Raw genomic sequence first — 15,951 nt, 5'->3', positions numbered from 1 at the left:
TGGGTCCTTCCCCTAGCTCATGTGTGGCAACGCTTGCAAAGAAGCACCTAGCATATAGGTAGTGCTTAAGTCTATTTCAAGAATGGGGAAAAAAGCTTTATTTGCAAAGAATGAACCATTAATTTACACAAACTTACATCCCAGTTTATATACATTATATATAGTTTATGTACATAGTATCTCACACTGGATGCTGACCCCCAAAGCAGCACTGGGCCTGCTCCAGGCCAATCTCCCTGTGAAGCCCACCCTCCACCCCTAGTGGAAGTTTTTTGAATAAAGAAATGACACACCCCAAGTCCTCTTGGAGGGAGCCCTGACATGAATTAAAAGAAAGAGTCTGGTTCCTTCTTTGTGCTTACATGGCCTAGGGGAGCCTCTAGGCTGGGAGGTGGGGGATGAGGCAGTGCCAGGGCAGCCTCAGGACATCCTGGTATTAGGCCAGTGGAGAGCGTTTCAGTCCAGAGGCCGGAGCAGGGAAAATAAATGCCTTGGGGGAAGAGTTCTGACAAAGGCTACAGCTACTCTTTTCCCTGCCTGGCCAGGCTCCTGAAGGGGGCCAAGTACTTCTAGTCTGAAGTCTGTGGGTAGAAGAAAGAAGGGGTTCCGTGTGGGACAGGGACTGCTCCACCCCCTTGCTCTTTTGTGTCAGCAGGTCAGGGCTCCTTCACCTTGGGTAGGTCACCTTCCATCTCTGGGCCTCTGTTTCTAGCTCTAAATTTCTCTGAATCTATTTGCACCCACCGGAAGTTATAGGAAACACATGTACTTGCACATGGATTGAAGTCTTTGTTCACCTCCAGGGTTCTTAACCCTTTCCTACTCAGGAAAAGAGATTTGACTCAGGATGGATGAAGGGGGACCTAAGGCCAAGACTACATTTCCCAAGGAGCCAGTAGCTAAGCAGCCCCCCAAAGCTATCTTTTATGCCAGCTTTGGCTGTTGAACCCCAAGTAGCTGGCAAAGGCCCCTGCCATGCAATTCTCTTTCAAACCTCTGCCATCTGCTCACTCACAAATGTCCTCGTCCCATCATCCACGCTAGCCTTGGCCCTCTGGTGAACTCACATCAGCGGAATTCCAGACTATAAATCTATTTCCACATCCTCTTACTAGTAAATTGCTTCACCACTTTGCCAATGACTGCTGCAACTGAGCTCCCCAGCTATCTGTTGCTTCCTTCATCACCTCCTTCCCTCTAGGGTTCCTTTTGGGGCTTCACAATGAATAAAGCGTCCTGTGCAAATCCTCTTCCCCCTATAATCCCCTCTATGTCTGGAGAATAGAATGGGTTTCAGAATGTCCTTTAGGGGTACAATTAGGAAGCCTTCTCCTTCCCTCTCCTCACACATCCTCTCGGGTCTTTCCTCCATTAGGACAGATCCTGGTAGACAGAGCTCTCTGTGGTATGGTAGAAAGACATCAGGAATCATTTAGTAGCTGTGGGAAGTGGATCAGCTCCTATAAACTGTCTATAGGATAACCAATGGAAGACCTCACCTGCAGCAGGGGCTGGATACATGATAGATGGCTGGATTACCAGGTGAGTGGAAAAACATGAGGGGTACAGTTCTGTTGGTACTAGAGGCCTGCTGCTTAGACATGGTGCCAAGACAATTCTTCTGAGCTCTCATAAGAGCTCTATGGCTGATGGCTATTTCCCAAAGAAATGGCCTACTCTTTTTCCATGAAGCCCCTGGCAGCCAAAAGAACATCAAGGAATTGCCATCAAGGAATGGAAACGAGCATTCCTGGGTTTCTCTCAGGGACGCTGAAGGATTTGGGGTCCTCATTCCCATTTTTATTGGTTCTTTCTAGACCACAAATACAACACAATGGTGTAGCACAATGGAATAGCTTTGGACTCCGACCTGGCTGAGATCCCGGTCAAAGCACGTAACTTCTCTGAGCCTTGTCTAAATGATGGGAGTTATAGTATCATCGAAGGACATAATAAGAAAGTACTTTCCAAACTTTAAGGAGAGGTTCCCTTCAGTTCTTGCTATAACTGAGGACTGTCTAAGGCACTTTAGAGGAGCCTGGGCCAGACACATGCCTACAGTTTGCCCTACTTGGGGTTGTAAGGCTCTCATTAGCAACCAGATGATGGTGTCATAGCCCACCACCTCTTACCCTGACCCTTGAAGGGCTAAGCACTGTAGTTGTTTGGAAAGGGAAGGTACAGCTGAGAAATGAGTCCCTGTTCTTGGGGGGTTTCCACTGCCTGAAGGGCTTTATCCCCAATCTCTCCAAAGGGAAACTTGTTTCAGGAGCAGAGGTAGCAGACTATACAAGATTGGCCCTCCCCAGGTTTGGACTAGACCCAGCATCCAGAAACCAGACTGGTCCCAGGCAGTTAGAAATAAGGCCCTTGAATGGTCCCACTCTATGATTCAGTGGGAAACTTGGGGTGGGGGTGGGGGAAGGTGTCTTTGGACCTGGGTACAGGGCAGAGCTTTGCCCAGTGCCTAGATGCTGGCTTCTCTTGAGCCTGGATTCAGGGAAGCAGCACTGGAATCCATGGTGACTCTGCTGTGGCTTTTCTAAAGCCAGAGTGAAGAAAGGTGGGTCAGTAGGGCATCAGGTGCTGCCCTTTTGGATAAGGCCTAGGCTAATGACCACTTGGGTTGCAGCTAACTTGAAAAAAGCCCACTGTCCTCTCCTCTTTCTTGCCCTTTTGGGGTCATGCAGAAAAGTTCTGCCTTGTTGATGCCCAGGGGCAGGCTAGAGTTTGGGAATTTTTGTAGACTATCATGGAAGCTAAATATTAGAATTTGAAAGGACTCCTGGAGGCCATCCAGTCCAACCCATTGCCCCCAGACACAACTTGACTAGATGAATATTTGTGTTGCTTAATAAACAGGAAAGTCTCTTTATGCCCAGGTCATCTAAAGAGTATCCCAGACTTGAATAAGCACAGGTCCCAGGTTAGGCACCTGTCTCAGACAGAGGTAGGCTCTGTGGAGAAAGAAGACAGGAGTTCTGGTCAGGCTGGGAAAGAGAGCAATTGGAAAGGGAGCCAGAGATTTTTCTGAGCGTGGAGTGTGGCTGTAAACAAAGTGAAAGACGTGTGGCCCCAGTATGCCTTCAGGTTCTTAGGCAGGCTGGTTTCTGGCCATTTTCTGCAACTGCTCCAAGAGCAAACCTCCTGTCCCCAAAGCCCAGCGAGTTGCCGCAAAGTGGCTCTCAGCCTGAGTGGGAAGAACACTCTGACCCTCTGGCAGGCTGTGGCGCAGAGCAGCAAGGATGCTTCCACTGTTGAGGATGCCCTGCTTGGCAGGTTTCTGTTTCGGTCTCTGCCACAAGCACGTGCCTTTCCCCTCCCTGCCTCTGTGCTCTGGCTTCAGCACTCTGCTCTCATCCCACAATTGCCCCTAGCCCTACCCAAGAGAGGAACAGCAGCCCCTTAGGCTCAGAGGTTTGCCCCCCCTCCCCACAGTCTGGCGTACACCTTTGCTTTCTCTTGCCTGCTTCCCTGGAACCCCACTTTAGTGCAAGAAACAATAAAACTTTGACAATAGGGAGCTTGAGGTTGAAGAGTCACGCCAGGAGCCAGTAAACATGAAGCCAAGGAAGAAGGTCCTGCTTCATGCAAACTCTGGGGCTCTATCAACTGTCCTGTTAACTCAAGGCTGTTCTGGAAAGTCAAGCAGGCCTTGTCATCCTGGAGTCACTGGGGAATAAATAGCACTGGGGTATTTGTCTCTGGCTGCAACACCCATATACCTCACTCCACAGCAGCTTGTAGAGGTTCTGGGAGTCCTGGCTCCCAAACCTGGGGCAGGGGCACGAGCAGGGGCAAAACAGAGGGCAGGGGAAATCTAGGACGCAGGGGCCTCGCCCAGCCTGATGGCCCCAAAGAAGGTGGTGTGCTTGCTCATATTGATAGAGATGTCAGCATGCACCATCTTCACGGCAATCTTCTGCCGGGCTTTGAGGAGGCAGACGCCGGCGGTGTAACAAGTGTTGTAGTTGGTCTTCCCTGTCTCGATGCTGCGGGTGCACTGAAGGAAGGGTTTCTCGTCCACCACCACCTCATAGCTGGCAAAGTCAGTGAAGTTGATGTAGTATACCTGGGTGAGAGGCAACGAGAAGGGATTGGGGGAGAGAGGAAAGAGAGGGTGGGGCCCTTCCCTGCGACAACAGACAGGACTGTCTCAGATGAGCTGCGACCACACCTCATGAAGGGGGCGGTGCCACTGAGGGCATGTTAGTTGGTCAACAGGAAAGACAAGATGATGGGCTTATACACGGTGCTTCCCCCACTCCATCTGGCTTGGGTGGCTGAGCAAATCTTTTTTCAATAGTACATGGGCTGTAAACTCTGTGAGGGCAGGAACCATGCCCTTATCACCCTTCTGCCTCCCCCTAACCCCTCCCCTGCCCTCTGCCCTCCTCAGCTCTGGTATGAAGCACAGTGCTCTGCACACAGTAGGTGCTCAGTTGGAGCTACAGACAAATGAATACAAATTAACTGCCAAATTCAAGCCCCAAGGGCTATTTGTGGCTGAACTTAGAAGTCACTGATTCCCCAGACAGGGTGGAGTAACAACCTGCCATTCCTTAGGCTCTTTAAGGATGGCCACTCACTCAGCTTGCGGTGCCCCCTCCCCGTGACTGGATTTTTCTCACTGTTTTTGACAGTTGCCTCTTGGCCCCCTGATGATTAAGGAAACATCCAGAGAGTTGGAGTGCTATCCACCACGAATGAGATAAAGGACAAAACCCAGGCCCGGAGGAAGTGCTAACCTATGTTCAAAGGTCTGGTGTCAAGGGAAATTTTCCCAGTTGTCAAGGTGTTCAAGGCCTGAGGCCACTCCCAGCTCTATTCTAGGCCCAGAAAACACCCCAGCCCAAGCTTTGAGTCCTCTTCTCCCCCTGCCAATGGAGTTTAGGAGAAATGGCCTATAGGACATTGGGATTATACCTATGGGCCCCCTGGACACTGGAACCCTCATCTGTCATCCTAAATCACTTTATGAAAGGTTGCTCCCTCCATAGGCTCTTTAGGAAGGAGTAATGTATTTGGGTGCCATATGATTTCTTGGGTCAGGACCCAGGCTGTGCCAGAATGCTTGGTGGGCTTAGCAAGTGCTGGTTAACCCACCTTCTCTGGCCACTGTCCCGTGAGATCCTTCTGTTGGCTCTGTAGTCTTTCTGTCCATCTGCCTGCTTGCTGCCTGCCCCACAGAAGCCCCAACCTCAGGGCTCATCTACCTCTAGCTTGGAGGAGCCACCACAGTGGAGGCAAACAACAGGCGTGGAAGTGGATGGGCATTGGCAGATGTGGGGAATGGGCCCAGGGCAGGACAAGGACAGAAACTGGGGGTGAAAGGGGCTGGGAGAATGTTGGCAGGAAGGAGGAGGGAATGACAGAGAAACAGAAAGGTAGACAAGCAAATGGGAGAGAGAGGAAGGAAAGACCGTCAAAAATGTTTTCGAGGTGGAGAGAAAGTCTGCAGGAGCACTATTTATTGTAAAGTTGGCCGTGTGTGTGGCAGGGGGAAGGGGTGCTCAGCAGCCCTGCAACTGACTTTCAAAGAATACATGGAGACAGAGATCAAGTTTGGCAGTAGAACCAAACAGCTCGGTGGGGAAACAAGGGCTCTGTGGCCCCGCAGGAGGGAATCAGATGGCAGGGTGTGGGAAGGGCCTCTTTTCAGTTTTTCCAGGATATCTCGCTAGGGGGCAAAAAATCCAAACCAAAACAGTCCCTTCTCTCTCCCCTCCTTTCAACTCCTAGTGAAGGGCCCCCACCCCAGTCACCCTAGAAAGCAGGAAGTTGGCTGGTCTTGGCTGGCTCCACAGTGCCCCTATGTGGCCTACACCGGATCTGCATTCTGGATGTAAGAAGAGTTAGGCCTGAGACCGTACTCACTTCTACCTGACTATAGATGAAGTAGGTGCCGTCCACCAGTACCTCCAACTCCCCGCTGCGGGGATGTAGCTTAAACACCTTGGGGTTCATAGTGATGCGAGACCAGTCATTGAGCACTCCACCTGAAAGATCTCAGTATGAGAGAAGGGCAGTCACTCAGTACATGTCAGAATAATCTGGGCAACAGAAACAAGAAATATCAAGCAGCAACCCCCTACCCCTATCCCAATGCAACCTGGGTAGCCCAGGGGGCCAAGCTTTAAGAACAGCATTTGGAAGCAGACAGCATTCAGTTTGTGAAGCAGCTGCCAGGCCTGCCTCAGGCTCCTGGGGTCTACTTGTTTGTCTCCCTCTCTCCTTTCCTGACCCCTCCACCTGGAAGGGTCTGTAACTAACACCTTCTGGCTGGAATTGGGAGTGGGGGTAAGAAGAGAGTGGGCATGCTGCCTATTTTCTTTGTTGTTTTGGGGACTGCACAGGCAAAATTCAGACACTGAGTGGCAGGCTAGGTCTTATTATTCCGTTCTACTTCTTCAGCCATAGCTCCTGAATCTCTCTCCTGTCTTGCAGGTTCGTGGGTGTTGTCTGTCCTTTTCCTTAAAAGATTCCTTTTTATAGCTCTTTCATGCCCATTCCTTTTTGGAAGGCTTCCCTGGGCCCTCCAGGAAACCACTCAGCCCTAGGAATTGTCCACCTGAAGAACCTTAGGGATCAGGAGTGAGTCAGATTTCATGGCAGCTGGGATGGGTGACCACTGGTAATAGGACCCCACAGGGGAGGGGGATCTTTTATGAGAGTGAGGGATAGCCCACCAAGCAGCACTAGAATGAGCCAAAAGGATGTTGAGGGTATCTGGGACCTGAGGCACCCTTGGTAAAGCATCTGTCTGTCAGCGCAACCCCATTTGGGGCAGAGGGAGAATCCTACCACCTTTGCTGGACAGTGAGAAACTGTATGTGAGGGCAGAGGACAAGCTTCCATTTCAATCCTGCACAGAGAGGGATGTTCCTTCCTACCACCAGAGGAGGGAGTCCAAGCCCATGGGGTCTTTACCCATCAAAACCTTCCGTTCTTCACCCAAGAAATTATGTTTTGAATGTCCATGTTGGGCTAGTCTCAGGAGGCCTGGTTCTCTGAGGTGTGAGGAAACTGGCCTTCTGGAAGACCTCATCTTCCCTCGAGGTGAAAGTGGGTGGGATAGGAGTTAGGAAGCGAGCCCTGGCTCTACCCCTTCAAGTGACTGCTCTGCATGATGTCCTTCCACCCCTGCCTCCCTCCCTTCTGCTTGTGGTAGAACTGAAGATCAGCATAAACTACTATTAGGGATTGGCCCAGAGGGGCTGGAATCAGTCTTGCTGTGTGGTAGTGGGAGCAAAATCTGTAGCTTCCGGCATAGAATAAGCACAGAGGCCACCCGTCTACCCAGACAAATCAATTTCCTGCCTGTCTCACTCCTCCCTGGACAGATGGTGATTATGGCCCATCCAAGACCCCAGGACCCAAGGCACCTGGTCCCAGCAGGACTGTTTGGGTTTTGCTACTATTCTGTTCCTACTTATACTTTTGAGGCTATTAAATTCCAGGCATCCAGGTGGCAGTCCAGGATGTGGCTAAGCCCAATCATTAACGAAGCTCAGCACACCCAATTCAGGACTGACTGGGCTCTTAGGAGCTGTCCCCATGCAGGTTTCTTAAGCTTCATTTACTGTTTCTGCACTCAGAGCCCCTCCCTTCCACTCCAAGCTCTGTAAGCATCTGGCATCTTGGCTGGCTTGCTGCTTCCCAAGGCTCCTGGGGGTTCATGCATTTTAGGCTTTGTGCACCCTGGGGACTGGACATTATTTTAAAGTGCTGTTCGTTAATGAATGTTCATGTCTCTTTGGGGGAAATGATGAACCTAGTCATTCAGGGGAGTGTACATACATCACCGAAGTAGCATAGTGCAGTGGAAAGAATCAGATGGACATAATTTTGAATCTTGGCTCCTCCACTTAGCTGAAAACCTGGGCCAGCTAATTAGCCTCTCTGAGCTTCAGTTTCTGTCTCTGCACAAAGGAGCTAATACCTATATCATAGGGTTGTTGTGAGGATCATATAACATGAAAGACAAAGAAAGTATGTTGAAAATTTTAAAGTACATACAAATATAAGGCAGTATGATTTCTTATGGTATTATTGAATCTCTCTGGGACTCTGGTTCCCCATCTTTTAAATGTAGGGGTTACATTAAATCCGTTCTTTTAACCTCCTTAAACCTGTTTCACCTTTTTATAGATACTAGCATCTCATACTCCGTAGAGAGTCTAACATGCTCCCACCTCACCCCGAGAAAAACTCCCTCCACCTATTTTCTGTGGAGACCCGTCATACAAGAAGAATTTAATTTTCTGTAGTTTTACCTTCTCTAGTTTGTATTGGGAAAATGTTGATCAAACTACACATATCCCCATGGTGACTCTGATACAACCTGCTTCTCCCAGGAGTGCCCAGGTTCGATGATGTCTCAAGTCCCTTTCAGCTTCCTCATCAGTGATTGTAAATGGAATTGGTATGTAGTGATGGGTCTCAGTGCAAGCAATTACCCAGGACGGCCAGTAGAGGGCAAATGGCATGCAGAATGGCCCCCTACCGCCAAGGGTACTTAGCAGCCCAGGAGGAGCTAGGCTGGTGATTACCTGAAGGCTAGGGGTAAGGAAGAGGAGAAGCTCCTCTTGGGGAGAGAGTCTATTTGGACTCTTACCATTCTTGACTTGAATTGCTGACCCTTGGCCCTGTAGATGCACCACAGCTGGCTGGGAGGATGAGAAGGACAAAAAGAGTAGTCACTGGGAGTAATGGCTTCTTGCTTAGCCACCAGTTTCCATATTTTCAACTCTGACTTCTACTCTCCTTGCATATCCCAATTCTGATCCGTTTCTCCTGTCTTGGGATGCCAGTGACTACATCTCTGCTAGTGAGTAATATGATTTGTAGCTGTGCCACTTCCTAGCTATGTGACCTCAGCAGAATGGAGTGCCTCTGAGCTTCATTTCCCTAACTGTAAAATGGGGATTTTAAAGAATCTCTGTCTGGCCTCTCTCACAGGGATGTCTGAAGATCAAATGAGGTGATGGATATAAAATTCCCTGCAAGCCATCAAGCACTGTGCAGCTGTGTACATTTATAACTGTGGCCAAACAGCTGTAGTGAGGGAGGGCTGAGATGAGATGAGGCAAGGCACAGAACTTGCCAATAGACAAAGATTAGGAAGCTCTAAAGACAAGGGAGGAGCCCTTTGGGCCTTTAAGGCAGAAGCCCAGGCTGGGTTTAGCTTGGAGCTGGTTGGCTGATTTTCAAGCTCCTGATCCTAGGCGGTCTGAGTGCCTGAGTGCCGACAAGGTGTCTGGGGTAGCTGGGAAGTTGGAGGCTCAGGTCGATAGGCCTGACTGGCATCTCATTTCAGCTGACTCCTGAGCTTGGATATGGTGGCCCCCCGGCCTCTGGTGCGGTGGGGGGGGTGGGGGGGAATGGCCTTGGCAAGACTCAGTTCCCTTAGTTAACGGCAGGCCCTGGGGCAAAGCTTTTCTGCTCATTGACGAGAGGGGGCTGTGAGTGAACCATCTCAGGAGCTCCAGGGTATCCTTACAAAACAAAGCCTCAGCAATTTTAATAGGGAGCAAATTCTAAGGTGGCTCTAGCCTGTGGCCTTCCCTCCTCCCCAGGAAGAAAGCAATTCCCAGCCAACCTGGTTTTCTCGAGGTCCAGCTTTATCAGCAGCACCTGCAAAATAGGACAGGACAATCAGAGGGCATGCTCCTTCTACTTCCCTTTCCCCTTACCTAGGCAGCCAGTGGCAGTGAGACTTGCTTTGGGCAGCCAGGCCTGGGGATGGGGGAGGATACCACTTCCTTCTGTTACTTGTCCCTGACCTGTCTCTTCAGAGGGCCTAGCATCCAGCAGGGAAACTGGCCTCTTGCTAATGCTGGCCCAAGGCAAGCCTCACTGTGCACCCATAAAGACGATGAGAGAGCAGTCCTGCCACTGTGTGACCCTGAGACAATGTTACTTGCTTCCTTAGTCTTTTGCTCCCTTTCTTTAATTTTCTTCATAGACAGCTTTGCCATTTGTAAATATCCTTCTTCTTTAATCAGGTCTCTCCTCTTCTAGGACATGAACTCCATGGGAACAGGGACCACTTATCAATCTATCTCTTGTATGTAGAAAATGCTCAGTATCTGTGGAAAGATTGGATAAAGAAAAAAAAAACCCTCTATCTCCTTCTCTTGTGTCACAGTAATGCTGATTAGCCCCACTTGAACTATGAGTCAAAGACCCAGAATTTTGGGGCCTAGAGAAATCAGTTTTGTAGAGAGTCCATTTCTTTAAAGCCCCAAGATACAAGAGGGGAGCAGGAGGAGGAAATAACAACTGACCTAAGCCCTGGCAGTCTGACTCCTGTCAATTCCAATTAGGCAGGTTTGGACTGGCATCTATACCTTTTGGATGCCCTTCTGGGCCCAAGGGAAAAGATGCAAAGAGATTAGATGCTATTTGAATGGGCAATGTGGTGCAGTAATGATGTAGTGCAAGAGGCACTTGGCTCCTCAGTCTCAGTGACTGCATTTGCTTCTTCCACAGTCTGAGGGACTTGTAAGTTTCCAACTGCTTGACCACCAATGACTGTTTTTCTACCTCTATGGGAAAGGCACGTCAGAGTTCATGGGAAGAGACTATTATAAAGCTTGCCACTTTTTCTAGTCCCCAACATTCCTCTCCATAGCCTGCTTCTAATCAGATGCCGGCCATGTGGTGATAGATGCTGAAAATCAGAACAGACCAAATCCACCCCCCACTGGAACTCTGATATATACGAGTTTACTTGCTCAATACAGGGAGGCCTAGAGTCAGGGAGGGATTGCGATGAAAAGGTTGAGAACAGGTGGCCTGTCCTTGACATGTTGGTATACACAGGAAGTTAGAGTAGGGCAGGCCCTCCTGTCTTCTTACATTGTTACATTCTCCCAGCTGGGAGCTGGGAGACCTGCTTTTCTTACTGCTCACCAAAGCCATCACCACCATTTGAAACTTCTCTCAGGATCACCTACTCCTGCTCTTTTAAGGTACTTGCAAGGAGCCTGGGGGCAGGTGGAGAGACAGAGGAACTCACCAGAAGGTCCCTGGAGGCCAGGGGGTCCTTGAGGACCAGGAGGACCTGGAGGGCCAGGTGGTCCCATAACAGTTGTTCCTGGAATTCCAGGAATTCCAGGAATTCCTGGGGGTCCTTGGGGTCCTGGAGGTCCTGGAGGTCCTGGAGGGCCATTGGGCCCAGGAGGTCCTGCCTTCTTTCCTAAAAGACAAGATTTAGTGTTAAATTTGTAGTTATTGAATATTGGTTGAGGGAAGATGGCGGCGTAGGAGGACGCTGGGCTCACCGCGCGTCCTGCTGATCACTTAGATTCCACCTACACCTGCCTAAATAACCCAGAAAACCACCAGAGGATTAGCAGAACGGAGTCGCCGGAGCCAAGCGCAGACGAGAGGCCCACGGAAGAGGGTAGGAAGGGCGGCGAGGCGGTGCGCGCTCCACGGACTGGCGGGAGGGAGCCGGGGCGGAGGGGCAGCTCGCCGGCCAAGCAGAGCCCCCGAGTCTGGCTTGCAAAAAGCCGAGGGGCCTGACGGACTGTGTTCCGACAGCAAGCGCGACTTAGCGGCTGGGAGGTCATAAGTTAACAGCTCTGCTCAGAAAGCGGGAAGGCTGGAGGACAAAGGGAAGGAAAGCTGCTGAGCCCCCTGACGACAGAGCTCAGTTTGGTGGGGAACAAAGGCGCTCGCCAGCGCCATCTTCCCCGCCCATCCCCCAGCCAAAATCCCAAAGAGGACCAGTTCCTGCCAGGGAACTTGCTCGCTCCGCGCAAACACCCAACTCTGCGCTTCTGCGGAGCCAAACCTCCGGCAGCGGATCTGACTCCCTGCTGCTGCCACAGGGCCCCTCCTAAAGTGGATCACCTAAGGAGAAGCAAGCTAAGCCTGCCCCTCCTGCCCCTGTGCACCTTGCCTACCCACCCCAGCTAAGACGCCAGATCCCCAGCATCACAAGCCTGGCAGTGTGCAAGTAGCCCAGACAGGCCACCCCACCCCACAGTGAATCCCGCCCCTAGGAGAGGGGAAGAGAAGGCAAGCACCAGTCTGACTGTGGCCCCAGCGGTGGGCTGGGGGCAGACATCAGGTCTGACTGCGGCTCCGCCCACCAACTCCAGTTATACACCACAGCACAGGGGAAGTGCCCTGCAGGTCCTCACCACGCCAGGGACTATCCAAAATGACCAAGCGGAAGAACTCCCCTCAGAAGAATCTCCAGGAAATAACAACAGCTAATGAGCTGATCAAAAAGGATTTAAATCATATAACAGAAAGTGAATTTAGAATAATAGTCATAAAATTAATCGCTGGGCTTGAAAACAGTATAGCTGACAGCAGAGAATCTCTTGCTACAGAGATCAAGGGACTAAGGAACAGTCACGAGGAGCTGAAAAACGCTTTAAACGAAATGCATAACAAAATGGAAACCACCACAGCTCGGATTGAAGAGGCAGAGGAGAGAATAGGTGAACTAGAAGATAAAGTTATGGAAAAAGAGGAAGCTGAGAAAAAGAGAGATAAAAAAATCCAGGAGTATGAGGGGAAAATTAGAGAACTAAGTGATACACTAAAAAGAAATAATATACGCATAATTGGTATCCCAGAGGAGGAAGAGAGAGGGAAAGGTGCTGAAGGGGTACTTGAAGAAATAATAGCTGAGAACTTCCCTGAAGTGGGGAAGGAAAAAGGCATTGAAATCCAAGAGGCACAGAGAACTCCCTTCAGACGTAACTTGAATCGATCTTCTGCACGACATATCATAGTGAAACTGGCAAAATACAAGGATAAAGAGAAAATTCTGAAAGCAGCAAGGGGTAAACGTGCCCTCACATATAAAGGGAGACCTATAAGACTCGTGACTGATCTCTCTTTTGAAACTTGGCAGGCCAGAAAGAGTTGGCATGAGATTTTCAGTTTGCTAGACAGAAAAAATATGCAGCCGAGAATCCTTTATCCAGCAAGCCTATCATTTAGAATAGAAGGAGAGATAAAGGTCTTCCCAAACAAACAAAAACTGAAGGAATTTGTCACCACTAAACCAGCCCTACAAGAGATCCTAAGGGGGACCCTGTGAGACAAAGTACCAGAGACATCACTACAAGCATAAAACATACAGACATCACAATGACTCTAAACCCATATCTTTCTATAATAACACTGAATGTAAATGGATTAAATGCGCCAACCAAAAGACATAGGGTATCAGAATGGATAAAAAAACAAGACCCATCTATTTGCTGTCTACAAGAGACTCATTTTAGACCTGAGGACACCTTTAGATTGAGAGTGAGGGGATGGAGAACTATTTATCATGCTACTGGAAGCCAAAAGAAAGCTGGAGTAGCCATACTTATATCAGACAAACTAGACTTTAAATTAAAGGCTGTAACAAGAGATGAAGAAGGACATTATATAATAGTGACAGGGTCTATCCATCAGGAAGAGCTAACAATTATAAATGTCTATGCGCCGAATACCGGAGCGCCCAAATATATAAAACAATTACTCATAAACACAAGCAACCTTATTGATAAGAATGTGGTAATTGCAGGGGACTTTAACACCCCACTTACAGAAATGGATAGATCATCTAGACACACGGTCAATAAAGAAACAAGGGCCCTGAATGAGACATTGGATCAGATGGACTTGACAGATATATTTAGAACTCTGCATCCCAAAGCAACAGAATATACTTTCTTCTCGAGTGCACATGGAACATTCTCCAAGATAGATCATATACTGGGTCACAAAACAGCCCTTCATAAGTTTACAAGAATTGAAATCATACCATGCATACTTTCAGACCACAATGCTATGAAGCTTGAAATCAACCACAGAAAAAAGTCTGGAAAACCTCCAAAAGCATGGAGGTTAAAGAACACCCTACTAACGAATGAGTGGGTCAACCAGGCAATTCGAGAAGAAATTAAAAAATATATGGAAACAAACGAAAATGAAAATACAACAATCCAAACGCTTTGGGACGCAGCGAAGGCAGTCCTGAGAGGAAAATACATTGCAATCCAGGCCTATCTCAAGAAACAAGAAAAATCCCAAATACAAAATCTAACAGCACACCTAAAGGAAATAGAAGCAGAACAGCAAAGGCAGCCTAAACCCAGCAGAAGAAGAGAAATAATAAAGATCCGAGCAGAAATAAACAATATAGAATCTAAAAAAACTGTAGAGCAGATCAACGAAACCAAGAGTTGGTTTTTTGAAAAAATAAACAAAATTGACAAACCTCTAGCCAGGCTTCTCAAAAAGAAACGGGAGATGACCCAAATAGATAAAATCATGAATGAAAATGGAATTATTACAACCAATCCCTCAGAGATACAAACAATTATCAGGGAATACTATGAAAAATTATATGGCAACAAATTGGACAACCTGAAAGAAATGGACAAATTCCTGAACACCCACACTCTTCCAAAACTCAATCAGGAGGAAATAGAAAGCTTGAACAGACCCATCACCAGCGAAGAAATTGAATCGGTTATCAAAAATCTCCCAACAAATAAGAGTCCAGGACCAGATGGCTTCCCAGGGGAGTTCTACCAGACGTTTAAAGCAGAGATAATACCTATCCTTCTCAAGCTATTCCAAGAAATAGAAAGGGAAGGAAAACTTCCAGAATCATTCTATGAAGCCAGTATTACTTTGATTCCTAAACCAGACAGAGACCCAGTAAAAAAAGAGAACTACAGGCCAATATCCCTGATGAATATGGATGCCAAAATTCTCAATAAGATACTAGCAAATCGAATTCAACGGCATATAAAAAGAATTGTCCACCATGATCAAGTGGGATTCATTCCTGGGATGCAGGGCTGGTTCAACATTCGCAAATCAATCAACGTGATACACCACATTAACAAAAAAAAAAGAGAAAAACCATATGATCCTGTCAATCAATGCAGAAAAGGCCTTTGACAAAATCCAGCACCCTTTCTTAATAAAAACCCTTAAGAAAGTCGGTATAGAAGGAACATACTTAAAGATCATAAAAGCCATTTATGAAAAGCCCACAGCTAACATCATCCTCAACGGGGAAAAACTGAGAGCTTTTTCCCTGAGATCAGGAACACGACAGGGATGCCCACTCTCACCGCTGTTGTTTAACATAGTGCTGGAAGTTCTAGCATCAGCAATCAGACAACAAAAGGAAATCAAAGGCATCCAAATTGGCAAAGATGAAGTCAAGCTTTCGCTTTTTGCAGATGACATGATATTATACATGGAAAATCCGACAGACTCCACCAAAAGTCTGCTAGAACTGATACATGAATTCAGCAAAGTTGCAGGATACAAAATCAATGTACAGAAATCAGTTGCATTCTTATACACTAACAATGAAGTAACAGAAAGACAAATAAGGAAACTGATCCCATTCACAATTGCACCAAGAAGCATAAAATACCTAGGAATAAATCTAACCAAAGATGTAAAGGATCTGTATGCTGAAAACTATAGAAAGCTTATGAAGGTAATTGAAGAAGATTTAAAGAAATGGAAAGACATTCCGTGCTCATGGATTGGAAGAATAAATATTGTCAAAATGTCAATACTACCCAAAGCTATCTACACATTCAATGCAATCCCAATCAAAATTGCACCAGCATTCTTCTCGAAACTAGAACAAGCAATCCTAAAATTCATATGGAACCACAAAAGGCCCCGAATAGCCAAAGTAATTTTGAAGAAGAAGACCAAAGCAGGAGGCATCACAATCCCAGACTTTAGCCTCTACTCCAAAGCTGTCATCATCAAGACAGCATGGTATTGGCACAAAAACAGACACATAGACCAATGGAATAGAATAGAAACCCCAGAACTAGACCCACAAACGTATGGCCAACTCATCTTTGACAAAGCAGGAAAGAACATCCAATGGAAAAAAGACAGTCTCTTTAACAAATGTTGCTGTCCAGTTCTCCCAGCACCATTTGT

At 47.9% G+C, this 15,951-nt stretch overlaps 1 protein-coding gene across 5 annotated transcripts in view; it reads right to left on the bottom strand.

Annotated features, from left to right (window-relative positions):
• Nucleotides 1-67: 67 nt before the first annotated feature.
• Nucleotides 68-15,951, bottom strand: part of EDA (ectodysplasin A) — a 445,999-nt gene continuing 430,115 nt past the window's right edge. The window contains exons 4-8 of one of the 5 annotated variants that reach the window (XM_040467738.1): nucleotides 11,024-11,203; nucleotides 9,602-9,636; nucleotides 8,618-8,669; nucleotides 5,878-6,008; nucleotides 68-4,072 (exon numbers count right to left, since the gene is read on the bottom strand). In XM_040467738.1, the coding sequence (XP_040323672.1) occupies nucleotides 3,821-4,072; nucleotides 5,878-6,008; nucleotides 8,618-8,669; nucleotides 9,602-9,636; nucleotides 11,024-11,203 (650 nt within the window). In that variant the 3' untranslated portion in view covers nucleotides 68-3,820. The remainder of the gene's footprint in view (nucleotides 4,073-5,877; nucleotides 6,009-8,617; nucleotides 8,670-9,601; nucleotides 9,637-11,023; nucleotides 11,204-15,951) is intronic. The other 4 variants (XM_040467739.1, XM_040467743.1, XM_040467740.1 and 1 more) reach the window with 4 other exon arrangements.

This window comes from Herpailurus yagouaroundi, unplaced genomic scaffold (assembly GCF_014898765.1).
Source record: "Herpailurus yagouaroundi ecotype Mexico unplaced genomic scaffold, PumYag 67569, whole genome shotgun sequence".
Lineage (NCBI taxonomy): Eukaryota > Metazoa > Chordata > Mammalia > Carnivora > Felidae > Herpailurus > Herpailurus yagouaroundi.
The sequence above is the reverse complement of the archived record's forward strand: the minus strand, read 5'-3'. Positions and strand labels throughout refer to the sequence as shown.